Source organism: Squalius cephalus, assembly GCF_949319135.1.
Source record: "Squalius cephalus genome assembly, chromosome: 14".
NCBI lineage: Eukaryota > Metazoa > Chordata > Actinopteri > Cypriniformes > Leuciscidae > Squalius > Squalius cephalus.
In genome coordinates this window covers 23,905,529-23,929,664 of record NC_137135.1, presented here as the reverse complement: position 1 = coordinate 23,929,664, position 24,136 = coordinate 23,905,529, and the positions used below count along the sequence as shown (strand labels likewise).

General features: G+C 35.9%; 5 protein-coding genes across 8 annotated transcripts; 3 read left to right on the top strand and 2 right to left on the bottom strand.

The window, feature by feature from the left end:
- Nucleotides 1-622: 622 nt before the first annotated feature.
- Nucleotides 623-4,212, top strand: LOC307171683 (magnesium transporter NIPA2). Its single transcript, XM_079893452.1, has 6 exons — nucleotides 623-718; nucleotides 1,207-1,342; nucleotides 1,490-1,546; nucleotides 1,758-1,848; nucleotides 2,350-2,510; nucleotides 2,601-4,212. Exons 2-6 carry the CDS (start codon nucleotides 1,207-1,209, stop codon nucleotides 3,251-3,253), a joined length of 1,098 nt encoding a protein of 365 aa, XP_079749578.1. The 5' UTR covers nucleotides 623-718; the 3' UTR covers nucleotides 3,254-4,212.
- A 372-nt stretch (nucleotides 4,213-4,584) lies between these two features.
- Nucleotides 4,585-5,721, bottom strand: timm8a (translocase of inner mitochondrial membrane 8 homolog A (yeast)). Its single transcript, XM_079893455.1, has 2 exons — nucleotides 5,602-5,721; nucleotides 4,585-4,894 (listed from the first exon to the last, which is right to left on the bottom strand). The coding sequence occupies exons 1-2, from the start codon at nucleotides 5,710-5,712 to the stop codon at nucleotides 4,733-4,735; spliced, it is 273 nt and encodes a 90-aa protein (XP_079749581.1). The 5' UTR covers nucleotides 5,713-5,721; the 3' UTR covers nucleotides 4,585-4,732.
- An 82-nt stretch (nucleotides 5,722-5,803) lies between these two features.
- On the top strand, nucleotides 5,804-8,751 carry uqcrq (ubiquinol-cytochrome c reductase, complex III subunit VII). 2 transcript variants are annotated; one of them, XM_079893456.1, is made up of 3 exons: nucleotides 5,804-5,939; nucleotides 6,689-6,860; nucleotides 8,480-8,751. In XM_079893456.1, the coding sequence occupies exons 2-3, from the start codon at nucleotides 6,707-6,709 to the stop codon at nucleotides 8,572-8,574; spliced, it is 249 nt and encodes an 82-aa protein (XP_079749582.1). In that variant the 5' UTR covers nucleotides 5,804-5,939; nucleotides 6,689-6,706; the 3' UTR covers nucleotides 8,575-8,751. The 2 variants fall into 2 exon arrangements, with proteins under 2 accessions (XP_079749582.1, XP_079749583.1); XM_079893457.1 differs by having other exon boundaries at nucleotides 5,860-5,943.
- Nucleotides 8,752-11,030: 2,279 nt separating this feature from the next.
- gsr (glutathione reductase) lies at nucleotides 11,031-22,283 on the top strand. Of its 3 annotated transcripts, none has more exons than XM_079893447.1 (14): nucleotides 11,031-11,263; nucleotides 11,643-11,796; nucleotides 12,034-12,060; nucleotides 12,169-12,257; nucleotides 15,087-15,156; nucleotides 15,459-15,606; nucleotides 16,039-16,093; nucleotides 16,178-16,277; nucleotides 16,365-16,451; nucleotides 16,600-16,767; nucleotides 17,537-17,648; nucleotides 17,845-17,976; nucleotides 19,252-19,385; nucleotides 19,526-22,283. In XM_079893447.1, exons 1-14 carry the CDS (start codon nucleotides 11,208-11,210, stop codon nucleotides 19,673-19,675), a joined length of 1,482 nt encoding a protein of 493 aa, XP_079749573.1. In that variant the 5' UTR covers nucleotides 11,031-11,207; the 3' UTR covers nucleotides 19,676-22,283. The 3 variants fall into 3 exon arrangements, with proteins under 3 accessions (XP_079749573.1, XP_079749572.1, XP_079749574.1); XM_079893446.1 differs by having other exon boundaries at nucleotides 11,197-11,263; nucleotides 11,527-11,796; XM_079893448.1 differs by lacking the exon at nucleotides 11,031-11,263 and having other exon boundaries at nucleotides 11,766-11,948.
- A 5-nt stretch (nucleotides 22,284-22,288) lies between these two features.
- Nucleotides 22,289-23,301, bottom strand: hnrnpa0l (heterogeneous nuclear ribonucleoprotein A0, like). Its single transcript, XM_079893454.1, has one exon. The coding sequence runs from the start codon at nucleotides 23,205-23,207 to the stop codon at nucleotides 22,314-22,316; it is 894 nt and encodes a 297-aa protein (XP_079749580.1). The 5' UTR covers nucleotides 23,208-23,301; the 3' UTR covers nucleotides 22,289-22,313.
- Between the last annotated feature and the right edge of the window lie 835 nt (nucleotides 23,302-24,136).

Genomic DNA, 24,136 nt, shown 5'->3' with positions numbered 1-24,136 from the left:
CCAACATTAATTTCCTCAGTAACACTTTACAATAAGGTTTCATTAGTTAACATTAGTTTACTACATTAGTTAACCTGAACTAAGAATGAGCAATACTTCTACAGCATTTACTAATCAGTTAATTTCAGTATAACTAATACATTATTCAAATCAAAAGTTGTATCTGTTAACATTAGTTAATGTGAACTAACATGAACAAACAATGAATGACTGTATTTTTATTAACTAACATGAACAAATATTAAGAAATACTGTAACAAATGTATTCGTTCATTGTTAGTTCATGTTAGGTAGTACATTTAGTAATGTTAACAAATTGTAAAGTGTAAAGTTATTGTCCTTATTGTAAAGTGTTACCAATGTATTTATTTTTATTTTATCAACTGTAAAATACAAACTGCAGATTTTAAACTGTGGAAAAGGATCAAAATGAAACACTTGTTTACACACTTGAGGAGTTTCAGAAGCATACATTTGATATAATAATAGTTTCACCAAATTCAGTTTAAATATGTATAAACCATAGAAAGTATCATCTGTCACAGAAGGGTTTCGTTTAAAGAAAAGATAAATTCTCCAAAATGTCCAGACAGACAGGGCAGGGAACTGTCAATAGGGAAGTTAATAACAATATCTGGCAACCAGAGTTACAGTCACTTCACCAGGAAGTTTATTCACTCGAGACGTAACTGCCACCGATGGACGATATGAATGCAAGGTTAGTCAATTTAAAAATGATTTATATTTCAATAGTCTTTTAAATGTAGTCTTAAATCTTAATATGAATCGTAACGTGAAACAACAATGCCTCCTAGTGTAAAATACATAGCTTAGTGCGCTAACCAAAATCTACCTACATCATTCTAAAAAGTTGCTTTCTCTCTTTGAAAATGCTGTGATCATGCATTTCCTGTCGTTATAAATGTTTAGAGCAGATGAACAAATAGTCTACAAATAGTCTTTTATTGCTTTGAAGTACTGGCGATGTGAAAAACAGGAGTCACATGAGTCACATGATTTGCTTCCTATTCTGTGGCTGTTTTAACTAGTGTGTTGCCTACCTAGAAAGAAAGCTGTGCTTACTATGGCCAAAAATGCTATCTAGGTAGGCAGCTCACTAGGTTTTTTTAGCCAGACCCGCCGATGTAACTAAAACATCTAATAGCCAATTGTAATATCTAGTTCTTCTATTATAACTGCGTTCAGATGGATGCTGCAAACCGCACTGATTTCTACATTGGTTTGGCTCTTGCTGTAAGTTCCACTATCTTCATCGGTGGCAGTTTTATATTGAAAAAGAAAGGGCTCTTACGACTGGCAAAAAGGGGCTCTACTAGAGCAGGTAGGTGATTGAAATTTACCGAGTACCATTGCACAATACTTCATTATACGGTATTTGAATTGAATCATATTTTTGTTATGCTTTTGACATTATTATTATTTCCTTTTTTTGTGCTGTCTAATCAGGTATGTTCTCTCCACTATTTAGGTCAAGGTGGATATGCATACCTGAAAGAATGGTTGTGGTGGGCAGGGCTTATATTAAGTATGGCATTATCATTTTATTTATTTATTTGTCATAAGTAAAGCTGAATTATAACCAGAATATGGATCTTGATCAGATGTGCATGTAAATATCAGTGTATGTGGATTTATAGATCTTAGTAATGAGATTGCTATCTACACAGTACACATTAATATGTCATTATGAACACCCTAATCACAATCTTTTGTCTTGTCATGTATTTTATTTTTAGTGGGAATAGGCGAGGCAGCAAATTTTGCAGCTTACGCATTTGCACCTGCTACGTTAGTAACACCCCTGGGAGCATTGAGCGTTTTGGTCAGGTAAATTTACCTAGTAGTGTACACCACCTTTCAAAAATGATAACTTTAATTGCAGTCACAGATAGAGATACACTACTGTTCAAAAGTTTGGGGTCAGTAAGATTTTCAGCAGTCTACGCTATCACATGATCCTTTAGAATTCATTCTAATATGTTGAATTGGTGCCCAGGAAATATTGCTTATTATAATTGATTTATTTTTCTGATTAATATTTTTGTCGAATGATACATTTTTTCAGTATTCTTCGATGAATAGAAAGTTCAAAACAACAGTATTTATTTGAAATAGCATTTGTTTTGTAATGATATAAAAGTCTTTATTAGTACTATTAGATTAATTTAATGCATCCTTGCTGAATACATTTATTTAATTAATTTATTTAAAAATATCATATTGGCCCCACACTTTTGGGGTTGTACAGGTGTGTACAGTCTCAACAGAACATTAATTCTTCGTCTAAAATATGTTTTTACTGAATGTACAACCTTTTTTTTTCATCAGTGCTGTGCTCTCATCATACTTCCTGAGTGAGCGGCTGAATATCCATGGGAAAATTGGCTGTTTGCTTTGCATCTTCGGTTCCACAGTAATGGTGCTCCATGCTCCACAAGAGGAAGAGGTTGCTTCTTTGACAGCAATGGCAGAGAAACTCAAAGATCCAGGTTAATTTACAAATACACTATGGATACCAAAGATACTATGGCCCCCTGTGAGCTCTGTTATAACAGTCGTCTTTCTTGCATGTATCACAGGATTCATCGCTTTTGCTGTCTGCATTGTCGTGAGTAGCCTGGCCCTGATCTTGTTTGTCGCACCTCGCTATGGTCAGAAAAATGTGCTGGTGTACATCCTCATCTGCTCGGTGATTGGTTCATTATCTGTGTCCTGTGTGAAAGGCCTTGGCATTGGGATCAAAGAGCTGTTCGCTGGTACAGCTGTTCTGAAAGAGCCACTGTTTTGGGCTCTGCTCATATGTCTTGTGATCTGCATCAGTATCCAGATAAGCTACCTTAATAAAGCCCTCGACATTTTCAACACCTCTATAGTTACACCTATTTATTATGTCTTCTTTACTGTATCTGTCATGGCTTGTTCGGCCATCTTGTTTAAGGAGTGGCTTCGAATGTCCACCGATGGGGCTGCTGGGACTGTTAGTGGCTTTCTTACCATCATCATTGGCATTTTTCTTCTCCATGCGTTCAAGGACATTAACTTTAACTTGGATTCTCTACCTTTATATCTGCACCGTGGACCTCAAGGCAACACGTGGGGCCAACCGTACGTGGCTTTGCCAACCGACGTGACGATTACTGTGGCTGACAGCAATCTGACTAAGGAAAGAAGCGCAAATGGCTTTTTTCCAGAGAGTTTAGACAAGAAGAGCAATGGTACATTGTTTATCTAGAATAATATTGGCAAAAATACTGATTTACTACAAGCATACTTTGCAAACCATTAATACTGTGAGAGTACTTTAATTTGCATTTTGTGTGTGCGTATGTTTTATACAAGATGCTTCTTACATATTTTCCATCTATAATATTTCTTTTTAGTTTCACATTGTTGATATTTTCAGAGTAACGATGATGTGCCCAGTCACTTGTTTTAAATACAAAATCCTGAAGTAGCAGCATAATGTTTAAAAATCTGCTGTACAATCTTGTTAAATGTTACATTATTTATTCTATGATCAAACCAGCATTGTTTAGGATATGCATATGATTACATTCATATCAAGCACTTTAAATTTATCAGCTTGTTATTCAGTGCCTCATCTGTTCCATAAATACACAATATTATTTAATACAATGTGCTTGACTTCTTATGAACTATCATTCAAAAGTTTGGGGTCGGTAAGATATTTTTGATTGTTCTGAAATATAGTCTTTTATGCTCACCAAGGCTGCATTTATATGATCAAAAATACAGCAAACAGTAATATTGTGAAATATTCTCACAATTTAAAAGTACTCTTTTCTGTTTTAATATATTTTAAAATTGATTTTATTCCTGTGATGGCAAAGTTCAAAACAGTTCAGTTCACCATAGAAAGTTTAAAAGCATTTATAATACATTTTCTGTAGCATTATAAATGTCTTTACTGTCACATTTGATTATTTTAATGCATCCTTGCTGATTAAAGCAATCATTTCTTTTTACTCTTTTTTTTTTTATAAAAATGTACTGACTCCAAACTTTTGAACGTAGTGTAAACGTCCTATACTGGTGTTCGGGAACATATCTGTATATTTGAAAAATGTTTTCTTAAGCAGCAACTGAACTTAAGAGGTGGTGCATTGTTTTCTATATATATTCTATGTGCATAGTGCCTGCTAAGCTATTTTAATAAATGGCACACCGAAACCTCTAAGTCTCATTAGTATTTATTTAAGGAGCTTGAGCATTTTCTAACTTGACTCTACTTTCTCCTGTGACATTTTTACACATCATATGAATAAACCGCAGTGAGTATGTTGTCTTTTTATTTCAAGTTCACATTTCAACAGACACTCTATAAGCCACAGATCTTGAAACAATCCCAGTAAGACGATGCATTGTATACTTGGTAATGTACTTTGACGAAAGTGAAATGCAGAGCCTCCTCCTCAACTCCAGATCAGATCTGTACAATGGTATCCACAATATGTACTCATTTTCATACCAAAATCTTAGAACTGGGAAATGTCAATTATATCGATGGTAATAAATAGGGCTTTCTATGGGACTGTACATGCATCCATTTGATTTCGAACACATGGCCTTCAAAATAATAGAGCAAAAAGAGGCACTTTTGTCTTTGAGAAATTAACTGAATCCTGTATATAGCGGTTGCCTCACAGTTTTTGTTGGCATGACGAATCCTCAATAAGTGGCTGAAGTTCTACTAGTCTGTCATGGTCTCTGAGAATGTTCCTCTACTCCTCTGAGTTTGCTCTAGTCTGTTGAGGATGAATTGACTTGTATCGATGAATCGTTCCACGCAGTTTACAAAACACACCTCTGTCCTGGAGTCGAGCTTTGGGCCAGGCTTATCCATGCACTTCTCCTGCAAAGACAAACACACTATGAGCTCCAAAAAAACCCCACAACTGATGAATTTGTGTGTGTATGTATGTATACATATTGCATGAACAAGATATACAGCTCTTAATTAGCAATTAATATAAAAATAAATATACTACTGTTCAAAAGTTAAGTAAATATATATAGAAATTAATAAATTTATTAATTCAGCAATGATGCAGTAAGACAGCAAAGACCTTTATATTGTTACATAATATTTTTATTTCAAATAAATGCTGTTCTTTTGAATTATCTATTCATCTAATAATTATATATATATAATCTGACACTAAAGACTGGAGAAACGATGCTGAAAATTCAGCTTTGACATCACATGAATAAATTACATTTAAAACAAAAAAACAAAACGGCTACTTTAAATAATAATCATTTGTCAGTACAGTTGTATTGTATTGTATTTACTCAATATTTGTTCAAATGAATTCAGATTTGGTGAGAGCTGGGATGGGAATCGTACCGAGAAGAACCCCAAAGGGTCACAAGCTCCGCGACTAAAGAGGGCAGCACCTTAAATGAATTGCTTGAACTACATAATGAAACATCTTCCAAATCCACAGATCATACATGCTAGGACAGGATATACTGTGCAGACAGTCTCTCTGTATATGTACAGTACAGCCTCATAAAGAGGATGCATTCCGCAGCCCAGTAGGACAGAAACACACTCACCCAGCACACTTCTGTCATCTGATGAACTAGCTGCTGAAACCTCTGCTTTTGAGACTCGATCTCGATAAACTGCTGCAGTTGAGGGTCTGCCGTGACTCCTTGATTATCCATTGGGGAGAAGAATAGGAAACGCTACACAAAATAACTTAATGGTGATATCCGACCACTGTATACAATGTCCCAGTACGCAGCTGACCTTCACGTGTCTCGATAGCCAGGAACCAGTACAGCAGAGCACCAATAAGAAAGCGTGAAATCAAGAGGAAACGGATATGACTTGCGGTTGCAGGCGGAAGTTGTAGAATCCACAGCAGGACAAGGGTGTTAGGAGCCGTAAGGTTGGTGAGCAGAAAAATATTTTCTTGCCTTGTATTTTGACTATAGTGAGTTAAAAGATAACGACATTATCTTAATTAAGCGATGTAATGTATGTTTGGGTGTATTAATGTGTGTGTAAACCAGAGACGGTGCGATTGAGTTGAATGTCAAGCAAGGTCTTACAGAAAACTGCTAGCCTAGCCACGTAACGCTTATAAATGTGACTAAAATGTTCAGTGAGTTTTCTCTGCACTCCCCGTCAATTAGGCTAATGGTAATAAAGTAACCATATAATCTATATGAATTTAAGTTACTATATTAATTCTTATCTGTGAGCTTTGCCACATGATGTACAAGTTACGCTTGAGTCTTGTTTATCAGCGTAATATTGAATGTATCAATCCGTTACTCTGAGTAAATTATCCTGATTCAAAGAACGTCTTTTAGTACAATATCCAATTCCACCCCCACCATAGTGAATTTTATATATAGATACAACAAAGAATCGACTATACCCGTTATTACAATAGATGCTTATAAACGTGTTATAATTAATTAATTGAATTAGCAATACTATATTTAAAATGCATGCATAAAATATTAAAATACATAAAACATCATCCCATCAGTTAATTTAAATTAACTGTTTTCTTTTTAAAATGCAGTTTATTTTATATACAGCAGTTAATTTATTCAAATCAAGTAAATTATTGACATGCTTATTTTATTTTAAATGTACTAAATTGAACCTTGATTTCATTTCCCTTAGATCAGCTTTCTTGGCACAATGGGTCGTCACTTCGGAGATTTGGCCAAGATAAGGCATGTGATCACCTACAGTATTTCCCCCTTTGAGCAGAGGGCTTTCCCAAACTACTTTTCCAAGGGAATCCCAAATGTGTGGAGAAGATTCAAATCATCTGTATTCAAGGTTGCACCACGTAAGTCATTTTGGGCCAAAATTAAGCAATGCACAGGCATTAAAAATGTGTCTGTGTGTATATATATGTGTATATATATATATATATATATATATATATATATATATATATATATATATATATTAGTTAGTATTTTCACCCCCAAAAAATGGTTTTAAGCCAGTTATTTATATCTTTTGCTGTAGTTCGTCTGTAGGAAATATCAGTTTACATTTCCAAACATTCCTTTTGCCATTAATTGTAATAATCCAGTGAGATTTTTGTATGCACGATGAGTCTGACAACAGCTGGTATGATTCACACAGAGATCTGGGGCCGTATTCACACAACATTTTATCTTACCACTAAGAGTTCTCCTAAATGGCAGTAAAAGTTCTTAGTTAAGAGTTTTCTCTTAAAACCTATTCACAAAGTTGCTGAGGTCAACTTTTACTGAGGAATAGAGAGGTAATTAAACTAGTATGTGTTCAGCTAATTGTCAGCCTCTTACATGTCTGCATCTCGAGAGATTGCAGAATTCAAGCGACAAATGATGTTTTATAAACAAAGTTCAGGAGGAGCACGTTCAAACAGTCTATATGATCAGCTCAAGAGGAGGTATACTCAGCCAAGAGCCGACTCACCTAGTACCTCGACGGTTTTCTGCATCCTTCCGCCAGTGACCGCCACCCCGTTTCTCACTCTCGGCTGGGGATACGGGGGAGTACTCTGGGTTTGGGCTAAATTCCGAGCTAGGAGCGTCCCCTCAGACAGCACGCCAGATACGCTTATTTTACTCCTTTACTTTATTCTATCATTTGTAAGTGTGAAATCGTGAAAACAATGGAAATCTCTGCCACAGGAAATCTGACTATTTATTTATGTAGGTTTTATTTTTGGTGTTTTATCGTAGATTAAAATCTATAAATCAAAATATGTATTGCATTTATGAAGAAAAGGTTCAGCACCCAAGGCTCTATTGCTATTGCCTCAATGGTGTACAGTGTCTTTGGGCAGATTGCCTGGTACAGCCATTAGGATTGTTTGTGATTCGGTCTTAGTGACTTTGGAGTTCTCTTGACTACTCCTAACGTTTCACAGATTTAGGAGCTAGTTTTAGTGCTAAAATGCTTTGTAAAATACTCTTAGGGCAAAAATGTAGGAGTTTTAAAATTAGGACTAACATGCCCATTAAATTTAAGAGTTTCTTTTTTTGTGAATGCGGCCCCTGATCTCAGCATCATCGAGACTGTCTGGGATTACATGAAGAAACAGAAAAAACTGAGACAGACTAAATCCTGAAAAACTGTGGCAATGTCTCCAAGACGCTTGAAGAAACCTTCCTGCAAAGCTACATTACTGTGAAAAGTTTTAGACGCTTGTGTAAAAATATTGTAAAGTGAGGATACTTTCAAAAAAAGGAATGTTTGGAAATGTAAACTGATATTTCCTAATGACACACTACAGCAAAAGATATAAATAACTGGCTTAACCATTTTTCTGGGTGAAAATACCAACGTGCCTAAGACTTTTGTATATATATATATATATAAATAAAATAGGCTATACTATTCTAGCTATAGATTAAAGCAAACACTGTGTGCTTAAACTTCTCTACAAACCTGCATCTCTATTTACAGCCATGATTCTGATGTACCTGACCTACACATGGGGAAATCATGTACATGAACAGGGCAAAAGAAAGAACCCCGCAGACTATGAGAATGACCAGTGAAATCGCCCTGCTGAAGATGTGTCCTTGTGTAACTTCTTGTTTCTGATAAATTCATCAATAAAGAAAATATTTATGGGAAAAATGGGTTTCTGACTTGTTGCAATACCTGTACACTTAATCAACATGATTCAATTTAGTAGCTTGTTTATTAATAAAGCACCCTGATGTGATGCATCACTTGAGATTATCCTCTCATTTGTAACAGTCATCAGGAATATTTGAATGACAGGGGAGTCTACTGCAAAGTTGTTGTTTTTTATGAGAAGGCACAAATTAGCAAGTTTTAATGCAGTTTATAGAGATTTATTTTTCTATTTTTACTTTTTGTTTTGGTGTACTAATGATTTTTTTATTTATTTATACTAATGATGAAAATTACATTTTCTATTATGATTAGTCTGTTATCTGCCATGTAACGATTTCTGAAGTTTAACAAATTTCATTAAAATAGCTGGTGGACAATACTTTTTCAATGTGAATCGTCAATGCAGAAATCTGAGTAAATTTACCATTTTACTCAATGTGCTGTACATTACTGTCAAAGTCCCTTTGCTACCATACAAAAGTCTGGGGCTGGGAAGATTTTTTAAATGTTTTTGAAAAGTTTTGCTCACCAAGACTGCATTTATTTGATTAAAAATACAGTTTAAAAAAAAGTAATATTGTGAAGTAACTTTTCTATTTCAATATATTTTAAAATATAAGGGTGATGCAAAGCTGAATTTTCAGCATCATTACTCAAGTTTTCTGTCACATGATCCTTCAGAAATCATTATAATATGCTGATTTGCTGCTCAAGAAACATTTCTTATCATTGTATTTAAGGATTGTTTAATGAATAGAAAGCTCAAAAGAACAATTTTAACGTGTTGTGTAGTTCATTATTGTCACCTTAGATACATTCAGGGACGTCGTTAGGCCTATTTTAGGGGGGCTGAAGCTACCCCAAAATGATAATAAGAACAACAATAACAATTCGATTTATCAATAACCGTATCCTCATTCATATTTAGACGCAACAAATGATATATATCCAGCTACAAAAAATAGCCGAAAAGTCGGAAGTTGGACAGAAGTGCCAACTCTCACGCATTCACCGTGAGATACAGGCAATTGACACTTTTCACACGCTCTCACGCGGCACGCCACACATCCATTTTCTCACGCACAAAAAAATGGCGAAGCAAAGAGGACATGGAGGCCAACAGACTAGACAGAGGTTACTTTATGATATCAAAGAATCTCAACTCTCAGATTCTGTCCATTTTATTACGAAATTCAAACAATAAATACCGTTTTGGCGTTTGTAAATGTTACGTGACAGATCCCTAGCGCACGTGAACCGATCATCTCTACAAGCTAATAGTAAAAAAAACACGAACACTGTTGAAAGATATAGTATACAACTTACCGAAATGTATATTCCTCATACATAATATCGATCAATCAGTGTTTTTTATCAGCGTGAAGAGGTCAATAACATAGCTGGAGAACAATTAACGTTATGTCACATTTACCTCAGGAAAGCCATATGAACATAATATAGGCTATAGCACGTAGTTGGCAAGAAAAAAAGAGCTATAGAGAGTATTTTGCTAAATATGTGTTCTATATTACATATTTATTATATTTTAACTTATATCATTAAATAAAGTTGTTGTTGTTGTTATTATAATTTAAAAAAAAAACGCATTATATTTAATTTGAGTTATTTTGAACCTTAAATAATACTACCAGCTGATAGGGATGTCTGTTTACAGCTTTAGGTGAGTTGTTTTTTTCTTGAGAAAAATGTACGCCTATCTTGAGTACCAAATATTTATCCAAATGAGTCAATATTAAATCAAATCACAATCATTGAATTTAATTGAAATAATAAAAAAGCGTAGCTTACCAGAAATTGTACCATGCACCATAAAATTTACATATAATTTTACACTTATGCTATACTAAAGCGGCTGAAATGGGCACTTTTTGTGACAGCAACCCTATCATTTTTGATCAAAGATGTGGCTTAACTTCAGACTTTGAACTAAAATCAGTATTCTTATGATTGCTCTGAACATTTCTGACTAAGTTCAACAAACATGAACATAAACTTAAAAAAATAATTAATAAAAATGTAGGTGTGACGGGGTTGAGACTAGGGTAACAGCTTGAAGATGATAACGGGGTTGAAGAGACAAATACAGCTAAACATACATAGTTGTTTTTTACTCAAATTCACTGTAAGATTTTCTATAAATGCAAGTTACAAATACCCTGGGGGCTAAGCCCCTGTCCTCCAATCCTAGTGACGTCCCTGGATACATTTAATGCGTCCTTCCTTGCTGAATACAAGTATATTGACCCCAAACTTTTGAACAATATGACCGCATACACAGCAAACAATATTCATTATCATTCCTTCCAGTGTAATAATATAACGCCGTTGTTGTCATGTGCTTCTGTACAGTGGCGCTGCGTGTTGAAACGCGCATGCTCAGTTTAGCTCGGCGACGGCGTCATTCTGACTTCAGTTTACATCGACGCATTCTGTTAAAACCATATAAATACGAAGATGGGCAGCAAAGATACACTCCTAAAGAGTTTATAACTCAACACATCTAAGCAACGACACTTTGTTAATTAGAATGTACTGCAAAAGGGTTTCCGCTACAAGTACATATGTAACGGCTGCATTTCGTCGGTGAGTTGGTTTAGTGGGCTGAATTCTCATGTCATTGTGAATTTACGAAATAGTTCCCCTTTTCAAATAAACCAGACTGTTATCTGTCGTATTTAAAAGTGAGTTCAAAGTAAGTTGAGCACACGGGATTGACAGTGAAGGACAGTAATAAGCATGGGTAACTATGACTATTGTCCAGACTTGCTTCTGGGATTTACACACTATTGTGTCAATTCACAATGACTAAGCATTGGCTTTTACGTCCCTCCCATTAGTTCAACTAGCAACGTTACTGCATTGGCCGGGGTGTTGGCTTCCTGCTTATGGAGATATTAAGCCCGTTGTCTCGACTGCGAGCGTCTTTTCTTACTCTTGGACGATCGCTGTCATCTTCTCGTAGACTCATCAGTCGCAGCATGGCCTCTGAATCCGTCACGCGCTTTGATTTTCTGGTGATTGGCGGAGGGTCCGGAGGGCTGGCCAGTGCGCGGCGGGCGGCTGAACTCGGTGCCACCGCAGCCGTGATCGAAAGTCACAAACTCGGAGGTACCTGCGTGAGTAAAGACCATCCTGCTCCTGCAACACCACATTTTCCTTAGAGTCATAGATGTGTTCTTTAGACGAGTTATTTACAGCAATTGGTCGCTGGATCCGTCACATGAACAGAGAGGTGTTTGGGAAGAATCCAGATCCAGCTCTTTATTGTGTAATGGTTTAGTCCAGCACCTGTGCATTTTTTTGTCTGCTGATATTATTGACGTTGGCAATTAAACTTCTCTTCTCTGCTGCAGGTGAATGTTGGTTGTGTTCCTAAAAAGGTATATTTTACTTTTATCATTACTCTTAATTGATTGGCTGATCCAAGCAGAACTGTTCATAAATAGGCTAATGTTCATAAATAATTGTGTCATTTTGCATGCCTCCAGGTTATGTGGAATACATCCACTCATGCAGAGTATATCCATGATCATGAAGACTATGGATTTGAGGGAGCAAAAGCACATTTCAGCTGGCAGTAAGTTAGATACTTTCTTTGGGTTTTCTTCTGGGTTGTTTGGTTTTTGTGGATAGGTTGTTGAGTATAGGGTTAGGTTTAGGGTTATGGCAAGCCATTCTTTTAAAATATTTAAAAAACTAGCATTTTTGTGTTCAAATGTAATTTCTGTATTTAATAATTTTTAGTATTTTTTTGTAAACTACTGTATACCTAGTGAAATGACATTTGCCGCTGTCAGTACATAGCCTACATTCCTCCCTCAGATATCAGACCTATTATCAATACGTATATTAGATAAGTGGCAAGAGGAGTGGAACACATGCAAGAATAATAAGCTACTTTTAATCACTCTTAAAACTAGATCTGATCAAGTGGTATTCACCAGATGTCGTATAAGTCTGACTCGTGCTTTTTTGCTTAAAGGTGAAGACCCAACTTTATGCATGTTTTGTAAGATTCCCCTCTCTGTTAAACATATTTTATTGGACTGTCCTGGGTATAATACAAGTAGAATGCTCTTTTATGAAGTTATTTCACTTAAGGACTTATTTAGTAAGATTATGCCTGAAAAAGTTTTGGATTTTTTATCATATGTTAATTATTATTTTTTTAATAATATGACTTGTGTTTGTTTGCTTGGTTTTATTGTATTTATATGATATTTGTATTTTTGTAATTTAATTTTTGCGATGAAAATATCCTTAGATGCTGACATGGCATTAAATAAAACAATCTATCTATCTATCTTACCTGAATGTAAACAGATGAGAAACAAAATACATGTGTAACAGTTTCACTAGTTCACACTTACAAATAGGCTAAGTCAGATAGAATAAATGCGTATTTGGCGTGCTGTCCGAGGAGAGGGCTCCGGGCTCGGTATTCGGCCCGAACCCAGAGTACTCCCCCCGTATTCCTGGCTGTAAAAGATTGAGCCAAGAGTGAGGAGTCGGGGTGGTGGAGGGATGCTGGAAAACTGTCAAGGAATGTTAGGTGAGTTGACAGAGTGGATATATATATACTTCTTGTCATGCTGATTAGGGTAGACATAATTGTTTGATGACGAGTAGATTGGATTGATTATTTGAACGTGCTCCTCCCGAACTTTGTTTATAAAACATCATATATTGGATCCGTGTATTCGTTCTCAAAGTGACAGCAGCCTAATATTCCTGCTGTCATCTGGGTCATTAATGTTAATCAAACAAAATTCATTTGTATCTTTGTTATGTTGTATTTTTTTGAGCTGTTGCTTGTAATTTGTTTATTTGTTCTTATTTTATAACTGAATACTCACTTGTCTTCAATAATGCTTGAACTATGGCCCTAATAGTTTGGCTGTTTTTGCTGTGGTATCGAAATTAGAATCAATCGAGAATTGTGAAAATGAAAAATATTTTGGTTTATTTATTAGAAAACAATTTTACATGGGTCAAAAAAAACAACAAAACTTTTTATTTATTTATTTGTGAGGCTAGTGAACATTTTGGCAGGGAAAATAAAAGCACAGTAAAACTAAGGCCCCATCCACACTACTGCGTTTTCGTTTAGAAACGGAGACCTTTTGCTACGTTTGCACCCCCCGTCCAGACTAAAACGGCAAAAACGAAGACCTAAAACGGAGAAGTTTAGAAACGCTGCCGACCACGTTTTGCGTTTTGAATCTCCGGAGGGCGTTTTAGTGAAGACGGGTCAAAACGGAGGACTTTAGAAACGATGACGCAGAGGCCACGCTCGGCTCTATGATTGGGTGTCATCAGTCATGGCGTATCCTTCCCGGATTCGGCAGCCGTTCCTGTTTACACTGGCACGCGCATGCCCAGTGTTGGTGAATGGTCACGTGATCCGCGTTTTCAGTCGTTTTAATGTGGACGGAGATCAATTCTAATACGCAGCTAAAACGCTGGTGTGGATGGAGATCGTATTCGTTTTAATTCTCCGTTTCTAAACTAAAACACAGTAGTGTGGATGGGGCCTAAGTGAGTGGCATGGCAGGATTTTGAACATTCTCCACAGTTATAGTTGGGTGTCGCTGACAGATATTAAGTGGTGCCGCCACTGTGCATGCACTCATAGAAAACAATGCATTTACAATTTGATATGTCATCCAGTGTGCGACCCTCTTTATGCATTGGTTTGCTAATGTTGGTGACTCCTAGTTGGGAGGACATAATTTATGAGTCATAACCCGCCAAATTGGCTGGTGAGTTTATATGAGTTACCTGCCATGGTTGGTTCATTTAAAGGGTTGACATATGTTAATTTTGAACCCTGTTCATAACATAATAGTAATTATTCTTTTGTAGTCACATTCCCAAAAGTAACAAGTAAGTGATATTGTTTCTGAAAACAAAATTTGTCATTAAATTCTATGGAAATCTGTATTTCAGATATCTTCTGACTAGTATGTATTTAAATTGTTGGTGGTACTTAATCTAGTTTTACTTGTAATTAGTTATATTTGTTAAGAGTAATTAAAAAAAAGTTCTAGTAACATCAGTATAGACACTAGTTTTAAGGGATACATGTAATGATGGCTTGCCGTAGAGGATATTCTTTCTGGAAGAAGTCATTCTTGTCACAAAAAGGATTTTTTACTATTGCGATAGTTGAGGATAGTCAAGTTCCTGCTCGCTCTGATTCGTTACAGCTTTCAGTATTTGTTTTGCTTCCCTTTTGTGGTAATGTCAGTACAGCTTTGGGTGATCTTGTCAGACAAAAGCATGAGGTGGAGTAATTTGTTTGAGTAGAGATGAGTTATGCTGTAGAGAGTTCAGCTATCAGGATTTCTAGTGATATGAAAGATAAATTAATAAATGTCACTTCTTTGGGTGTGTGTATTTTCAGACTCATTAAACGCAAAAGGGATGCTTACGTAAGTCGCCTGAATCAGATTTACCTGAGCAACCTTGACAAGGTAGGCTGTGTTATGTTACTTTTCAGTCAGCAAATTGAATGTGAATGATTTGTGGAATCTTGTTCTTTATAGCACTTGTACTATGAAAGCTTTACTTAGAAATCTTAAAGGCATTACAGCAAAATAGTCCCGTTTGAGTTTCAGAGACAGGGTGAAAAATTATTATTTTTTAATGCAAATGCTGTACTAAGCAGACCTCGAGGGAAAAAAAAAATAGCGTTATGAAAATGCATGAAATGGCCTCTTTAAACGTTTAGAATTGGTATTGATGTGACTGAGATGTTGTTTGTGGTTGTTCATAGGCCAAAATTGAGTCCATTCATGGCTATGCAAGGTTCACAGATGACCCTGAACCTACCGTTGAAGTCAATGGAAGGAAATACACAGGCACCCATATCTTAATCTCCACTGGCGGTCACCCATCCACTGTCAGTGAGGATGATGTGCCAGGTGGGCTTATGTTTGTTCATTTTGAAAAATATACTTCCTTCTGCTTTACTTCTCAATGCCATCCTTATTTGCACTTGCTGTTAATGATTCATAGTTCATAGGGATAGTTCAGCCAAATTAATATTTAATTCTTTCTTGAAGATATTTAAAAGAAAGTTGGTAACCAGACAGTTGACTTCCATATTATTGCTTTCCTACTATGGAAGTCAATGGTTAATGTCAACTGTTTGATTACCAACATTCTTCAAAATATCTTCTCTTTTGTATTCAGCAAAAGAAAGAAATTCATACAGGTTTTGAAAAACTTGGTGAGGGTGAGTAAGTGATGACGAAAGTTTTATTTTTGGGTGAACTATCCTTTAAAGTGATTTAACTTATTTTTGTCACTTTTTTGACAACATCTGCATGTTGTAAATTTCAATGTTATTGCAGGAGCCAGTTTAGGCATTACCAGTGATGGATTCTTTGAACTTGAATCTTGCCCTAAGTAAGTGATTGATTGCCAATTTCTACTTATATTATTATGTTTTCTTAGCTTATCATAAAATAACCGATCACTGTATCCACCTAGACGTAGTGTCATAGTTGGGGCAGGATATATTGCTGTGGAGATGGCTGGTATCCTTTCCACTCTGGGGTCCAAAACTTCCATCATCATCCGACAAGGAGGGGTAAGAGCCCTATTTATTGTCACCTGGATAAATGCTACTGTCATGTATATTCCAAAGTAAGCAATGACTGTGTTCTTTTGTTTCAAGGTGCTGAGGAACTTCGATGCCTTGATAAGCTCAAATTGCACAAAAGAATTGCAAAATCATGGTATTGACTTACGGAAAAATACTCAGGTAACTAGTACTGAGTAGTATTAGGTAATGTAATATGTAGCTGGCTTTCCAGACTGATGTATCAGTTTGTTTGGCAGATTTTTAGTTATGATTTTCCCCCAAACTATATCGTATGTCAATTTATCAAAATATTCTGACATTGTTACAGGTGAAGTCAGTGCAGAAGACTGACATGGGCCTCACTGTTACGCTTGTGACAAAAGACCCTGATGTCAAGGATGCACAGGAGAAGTTGGACACCATCCATGAGGTGGACTGTCTGCTCTGGGCTATTGGCAGGGAACCCAAAACCGCTGGCCTCAACCTCAGTCAAATAGTAAAACTTTATTTCAATTTGGTTGATATTATTACTATTTCTTTTAGTATAAGTATAAATGTAATTGATTGGTAAAATATTAGTTAAAATAAAAAACCTCACTTAATAACAAGCTAAAGTAATTTTTTACAGTAGAGCACTTACAATGGAAGCCTATGGTGAATGGCATCGCACTGGGGTAAACTTTTAGAATACATATTATTTTGAAAGTATAGCGACAAAACTTGAAGTTGGTAAGAAATGGAAATTCACCTTATCTATTTTCTAAATCCATTTTATTGATGTTATTGTTATCAATATGATTCCTTCATGCATATTTCTTTTCTTTTTCTTTTTTTTTTGACCTTGTAATTGTTTTTCAATAATCCGTTTCACTCGGATTTACGTCACAGTATATATAACACAAGATCTGTTCCTACTTCGTTTGCACTGTGAATTTAAACATAATACATGTTAACATGAGACTTGTGTGATTAAAGTTCTGCTCACAGGAATTAAGTTACTAATACATAACAATATTACAAGCTGTACATTTCTCCTTTTAAACCCTCTGGAATGCATTGCCATGTAGTGTACACACCATTCTTACTTTTTACAATCTGAAGGATCATTGAAACATGTCAGAGATTCTGTCGATAAAGTTCAAATAAACCCAGAGAGGATTCCTTTAAACCGCAGTAGCCACACTAGATAGATGGTATTGTAGGCTTTATTTTTGCACTGCATAACTTGATAAAGTATGAATAACAGAGGGTGTATTGTTATTCAGGGTGTGAAGCTTGATGAAAGGGGACATATCGTGGTGGATGAGTTCCAGAACACCACTCGTCCAGGCATCTATGCAGTTGGGGATGTTTGTGGAAAAGCTCTTCTTACACCTGGTACGGTTTCAGGATCACATCTTTAAATAGAATTTCCTCCTACATGCATTAACATCTTCCGGGTGTTTTGTGGTTTTTATGTTGGGGGTTACATTGCAGGGCCCCCCAACTTTAATTCTTTAGCATCTGTTTGATGGGAATGTATATTCAGTTTATACTAATAAGCTGTTGTTGTTTTTCTTTTTTGTGTGGATAGTTGCTATTGCTGCTGGCAGAAAGCTTGCTCACCGACTATTTGAGGGCAAAGCAGACTCCAAAATCGATTATAATAATATCCCTACTGTTGTGTTCAGCCACCCACCTATCGGCACAGTAGGACTAACTGAAGGTGATCTGATGTACAAATAATGCTTTCTCATAGTATCTTGAGATTTTTTTTCATCAGACTTTGCATGTAGCTAGTGTTGTTTTAGTATTATTTATATACTATTATAAAACTAATTATTTTGAAATATCTTTTGTTTGTATATATTTTCAGTTTTCATTTCTTAGTAATTGTATTGTACTTTTGTAATTTGAATTAGTTTTTTTATATGAATATAGCTTTAATTGATTTTTATTTCAGTTTTAGTAATGTTAGTACTTAACAACTTAAACTTATTTTATTTCAGTTAGTTACCAAGGGGACATTTCTCATTTACCATAATTTTTTTTTTTTAAGTTTATGTTTTTCATCTAATATTTATATTTTATTGATAACGCTTTACAAAAAAGTTTAATTTGTTAACATTAGGTAACTGCATTAGTTAACATGACCTAACAATGAAAAATAATTCTAAAGCTTTTATTAATCTTAGTTTGTTCATTTCATCATTTAAAGTGCCCCATTATGCTTTTTGGATTATTACCTTTCGTGCAGTTTGTAATATATTTTTAAAGATAAAGGTGCATGAAAAATAAAGTTATTGTCTGTTACATACCTATGTAACAATGTAACAAATTTGCATAATGCCAGCCTATGGTTCTTCATTGGCTGCCCTCGAACAACATCTACTTTGACCCGCCTTCAAACACTGTAGTTGTTGCTGAGGCCTGAAAGAGTTTGGTTTCTTGTGGTTGACATGTCGAGAAGACGCTGTTTTCCACAAATGTTTTCCAAATCCACTTTGCATGCACTTCAAAAGGATCAGGACTCACTCTGGAGTTGATATGGAAAAACCAACGCCATCGTTACTGTTCATATCACTTGAATATCAAACAAGCGCTGAGAAAGCCTCCAGACGTGAAATACAGATATGGTAATGGCCGTTTCGTTTCCAACGTGTGGTGTGAGCGGTAGGCCAATCACAACAGACTCGGCCATCTGACCAATCAGAGCAGAGTGGGCTCTCGGAAAGGTGGGGTTTAGACTAAATCTTCGAACAAACCGTTTTCAGACTTCTTGAGAAATTAGGTGATGTGCAATGTATATTATGAGAAAAATTAAGTTTTTTTTTATTTTTTATCTTTGATACATGTAAATCTATTATAGGAAACCTCCAAAACAACATTAGGAACCTTTAAAATAGCATAATAGGGGTACTTTAATAATACAGTATTTAAATCAGAAGCTGTATCTGTTAATATTATTTAATGGATTATTTAATAATGTCATGTTTTGTAGATGAAGCAATCAAGACCTGGGGAAAGGACAATGTGAAGGTTTATACCACTTCTTTCACCCCCATGTATTACGCCATCACCACTCGAAAGAGTAAGTGCATCATGAAGTTGGTGTGTGCTGGCAAAGACGAAAAGGTGAGGGTGTGATCAGTCCATCGATCATAAATGAGTATGAAATATCACGAAGGATCATTATTTAGTTGTATTTGAACAATATTTTGCTGTTACAATAAGTCATTTTCATTAAGTCACTTCTGAGCCTCTTTCTTTTTTAGGTGGTTGGTCTCCATATGCAGGGTTTTGGCTGTGATGAGATGCTTCAGGGTTTTGCTGTGGCTGTTAACATGGGGGCTACTAAAGCAGACTTTGACAGAACCATTGCCATCCACCCGACGTCCTCAGAGGAGCTAGTAACATTACGCTAATCAAGTGTTCATGCCACTTCACAAGATTATGTTCCAATCCAAACAATAAAAAAAACGCACATTTTTTGGACTATTCTTCTAACATCTACATATCTAGCATTTTGTAACAAGAGGTGTATACTTGGTTTGTTATATCACTGGGGTCATTAGTCACTAGTGATTAAGACACAATACAGCAACATTCATCAGGCTGTGTCTTGAACTTTACATTGTTGTACCCCATTTTCACAGGTATTATTGTTTGATTGGAACACGGTCAGATGAAGGCTTGATGATTTATAATAGCTAAAAGTCTAATTAAATCTGTCTATAGTAAAACACTATTGCTTTGATCTTACATTTTTATAAAGTTTAATTCAGAGAGTTGCTTTCAATTGTAGTGGGTAGTGCTTTCTCAATATTTGTCAAATAAAATTGGATATGCAGTTTGCTCACACTTGAGCATAGACCTTGAATACATTTAAAATATGAATTTGCGTCTTTGTGTGGTTAATAGAGCATTTCTTAATATATGTATTGACATTGTCAATATACTTATTAATAAACCTGTCACTTTTCATAAAAACATATATTGAGATTATTAATTCTTCAAAATCTTAAAGTGAACAACTCTTTTGTCTTTGTTTTGATTTGTCTTTATTTTGTTAGTATGTATGTATGTATGTGAAGTATGTTTTCCTGAGGTCCCCTCAAAAACGAGATGTCACATCTCAAGGGGTTTTTCCTCTTAACAATAAATTCATTCTTTTGATTCATACATATTCTAAGATATATGATTGACATTTGACCACTTACTGTGTTGACAAACTTTTAGTGTTAGTAGTATCATATAATTACTGCAGAAATTCTGTTCTTCCCTACTTGGCATTTACTCAACCGCTTCATTGATTAAGAATATTGTCATATTGCATTGTATCTCAAAAATTATACATTCATCCTCAGTAGCTTCCTTCATCTAAGGCAGGGATGGGTAACTTCGATAGTGACGAGGCCCAACACTTTTTCTCCTTCATACCAAGGGGCCTGATCACTAATCCACACCTTTTACACCATCTTACTCAATTTACTTTTTATTAAGGGAAATCAATGTATAATTCATGTAATTTGTTTTTAAAGATTTTATTAACTATAAAACTTGTGCAATTATGCTAATACAAATGGGGAACTTTAGTGTCAGCTGACAAGCAATATTAGCCTACCTCAACAAGCAAATGTAAACCATCTCAATTGCATTGTCTGTAAATTTGCAACAAACAAATGTACAGATGTCCTATTTTGGGGGTTCTCATTATCAACCTCAGAGTTTACAACCATTTAAAACGGCTTATTCAAAAAATATTTCTTCCAAATTGTATTACCATAATAAAAATGCTATTTTTTTTTTTAAAGACATACATTAAGGCCAGTTCCCCATCCCTGATCTAAGGGGGAATAAATTAAGAGATTGATGCTGTATATCAGTATGTTTGGTTGTCAGTCAACCTTGATCTCTAAATACCAGCTTTTAATGAGATAGTGGTGATTCAGATGTATTAATCTGATATTTGACTATTTTAAGAGTAGCGACATTATAAAAAAAATAATAAAAAAAAGTGATGTCCACCACCCAAATGTCAGTTCCAAAATCAATGGACACATTAAAACTGTTGTTAATTACTACAATGTAAAATAAATGTTCTTATTTACTTTTATTCAGGTGGTAGAAACCCTGAATTTCCAGCATCCTTTACACATTCAATGTCACATGATCCTAAAGAAATTTTAATATGCTGACTTGGTGCTTAATTTGTCAATGTTGGAAAAGTTGTGATGCTTAATATTTTTGTGCAAACTGTAATACCCTTTTTTTCTCCAAGATTCTTTGAGAATCTGAAATAAAGAATTTGACGTTGTTATAAATGAATTGTCTATTTAGGTCAATCACTTAATAAAAGTATATTAAATTTTGCAGGCCCCAAACTTTTAAACTAGTACTTACTATAAATGAAAGCTCACAAATCACATGTTTGAAAAGTGTTAAGACTAGATATCTTGTTAAATTCATTAAAGTTTTAAGAGTTGGTAGCCAAAAATATTTGAAGGAATGTTTGCCCAGCAGCTTATAAAGACAAAAAAAAAAAAAAAAAAGTCACATGGCATCAAGAATGGGAGACAAGACCAAACAAAGTTTATGAAAAAGATTTTTTTAATGGTTAAAAGGCTTATATGGCCATTGTTGGATCAAATTAAATATACTTAAAAAAAAAAGTTGTACAATAGGAACGGTGTAATGGCATTAAAACAACTTAAATTACACTTAAAAACCAAAAGGAAAGAGGTCATGTAAATGAAAGTGAGCTGCTTAAATTTCATTACCCCTGAGTTTCATCTTTACCGATGGACAGGCAATAAACCTAGAACAGATCATACAGAAGCCCGCATGGTGTTGTACAGGCTTGACTTGGGTAAACAGGACCACTTAGGCTAAATCTAAACAAAGGAAAACAACGCGTGTCTGTTGGTACTGGTAATGGCACAGAGCAATTCTCTAATTTAAACCCAATACCAAACAAATTGTTTTGAAAGTCCAGTGTCCACACAGTTTACGTTTAAAAAAAAAAAAAGAAAAGACGTACAGCTTAGAGTCACATTAGTGCTTCTAATATCCACCATAGCCACCTCTTCCATATCCTCCACCACCTCCTCCTCCTCCACCTCCGCGTGGGTACGGCCCACTGCTCCTGCCGGAAAAGTAGCCTGCTTTCATGGCACCGTAACCAGAAGCCTGCTGTCCATAACCCTCGCCGAAGTCACTGTAGCCATTCCCGTTGCCGTATCCGCTGCTCATCTGGTCACTGTAGCCTCCTCCGTAAGCACTTTGGCTTTCGTAGCTGGTGTCGGTACCGTATCCGCCGTTCTGATAGCCATAGTCGCCATAGTAACCACCTCTTCCGCCGCCATAGCCGCTTCCCCGGCCCATTCCTCGGCCTCCCCTTCCGCCGCGACCGCCGGTAGCTTGCATCTCCTGCTTGGTGAGCGCCTTCTTCACCTCCACCTTGTGTCCGATGATACTGTGGAACTTCATCACGACGGCTTTATCGGCAGAATCGTTGTCTTCGAAGTAAACAAAGCCGAAGCCTCGCTTTTTCCCAGTGTCTTTGTCGGTGATGACCTGAGCTTTCTCGATGGCACCGAACTGGGAGAAATAATCTTGGAGGTGTTCATCCTCGATGTCGTCTTTCAATCCCCCGACAAATATTTTCTTGACCTTGGCTAGCGCTTCTGGTCTACCAGCGTCTTCCCGGGCCACCGCGCGCTTCAGATCCACGTTGTTGCCGTCCACGACATGAGGCCTAGCAGCCATGGCGGCGTCTGCTTCCTCAACGCTCGAGTACGTTACGAAGCCGAAGCACCGGGAGCGCTGCAGTGGCTGGTTCATCACCACCACGCAGTCGGTCAGCTGTCCATATTGTTCAAAATGTGCCCGCAAGCCTTCATCGGTTGTTTGGACGTTCAGACCGCCAACAAATAGTTTACAAAGCTGGTTAGTCATTTTCTTACAATGGACGCACTACTGACGGAGATCACATGCAGCGGAAGAAAGAAGTCAATGCTTTTGAAATGCGTTGTGGAGGCGTTTCCTTTTGTGCGCGTCAACACATGCGTAGTTGTTTCTGATTGGCTACAAAGTAAATCACTTAAACCAACCCCGTCCTATCAATTAACATGTTGAATTGCGGACTGAAATTAAAAGGATCAATGCCAATTTGTGAACACATTAGTTGTGAGTTTAGAAACCTTATTGAATTTGGAAAGATTAAGTTGATACGTGTAAACAAAATTGTAGTTCTATTCTGAATCCAGGATTCACATGGTCCTGGAAATATCAAAGAATTTCAAAAGTGTGACTTTCAGGCCATGGACATTTCTATAAAGTATAGACCATTTCAAGGAATGTAATTATGTATATATTTATATATATTAATATATAGCCTTTTCTACTCATTTGTGATAACTATATGGATTTAAATTAATAAAATATATATATATATATATTCATTTTTTAATTAATTTAAATTCATATAGTCATCACAAATGAGTAGAAAAGGCACCCCATGATGAATTTCCATTCACTATGAAATCAGGCAAAACCAAGTATACAATATAACTATAAACTTTAAATCCCCCTTTTTTTTTTACTATATATACGCATATACATACAAACTATTAACTTTTAAATCCTTTTAACTTTTTCAAATCCCATCTTAGTTCAGCCTGTTTTTAAAAATTGGAATAATTGTTCAGGCTTGTGGCCAGGGTACCTTATGATGACAGTTCATACTCATCTTGATGAGCAGAACTACTGTACCAATAACACTTAACAAGTGAGTTTCAGTAATTTTAATCTAGGGAGTAGTAAAATAATCACGAGTCAGTCTCACTCCGGAAATACAGCATGTTAGATAACTTTAAATGAACTAA

Coding starts and splice junctions, on each gene's coding strand:
- LOC307171683 (XM_079893452.1), top strand. CDS start 1,207: ATGGATGCTGCAAACCGCACTGATTTCTACATTGGTTTGGCTCTTGCT. Junction 1,849..2,349: donor GCATTGAGCGTTTTGGTCAG/GTAAATTTACCT, acceptor TTTTTTCATCAG/TGCTGTGCTCTCATCATACT. Junction 2,511..2,600: donor AGAGAAACTCAAAGATCCAG/GTTAATTTACAA, acceptor CATGTATCACAG/GATTCATCGCTTTTGCTGTC.
- timm8a (XM_079893455.1), bottom strand. CDS start 5,712: ATGGATAATCAAGGAGTCACGGCAGACCCTCAACTGCAGCAGTTTATC. Junction 4,895..5,601: donor AGATGACAGAAGTGTGCTGG/GTGAGTGTGTTT, acceptor TTGTCTTTGCAG/GAGAAGTGCATGGATAAGCC.
- uqcrq (XM_079893456.1), top strand. CDS start 6,707: ATGGGTCGTCACTTCGGAGATTTGGCCAAGATAAGGCATGTGATCACC. Junction 6,861..8,479: donor TGTATTCAAGGTTGCACCAC/GTAAGTCATTTT, acceptor CTCTATTTACAG/CCATGATTCTGATGTACCTG.
- gsr (XM_079893446.1), top strand. CDS start 11,566: ATGGAGATATTAAGCCCGTTGTCTCGACTGCGAGCGTCTTTTCTTACT. Junction 12,258..15,086: donor AAAGCACATTTCAGCTGGCA/GTAAGTTAGATA, acceptor GTGTATTTTCAG/ACTCATTAAACGCAAAAGGG. Junction 17,649..17,844: donor AAAAGCTCTTCTTACACCTG/GTACGGTTTCAG, acceptor TTGTGTGGATAG/TTGCTATTGCTGCTGGCAGA.
- hnrnpa0l (XM_079893454.1), bottom strand. CDS start 23,207: ATGACTAACCAGCTTTGTAAACTATTTGTTGGCGGTCTGAACGTCCAA.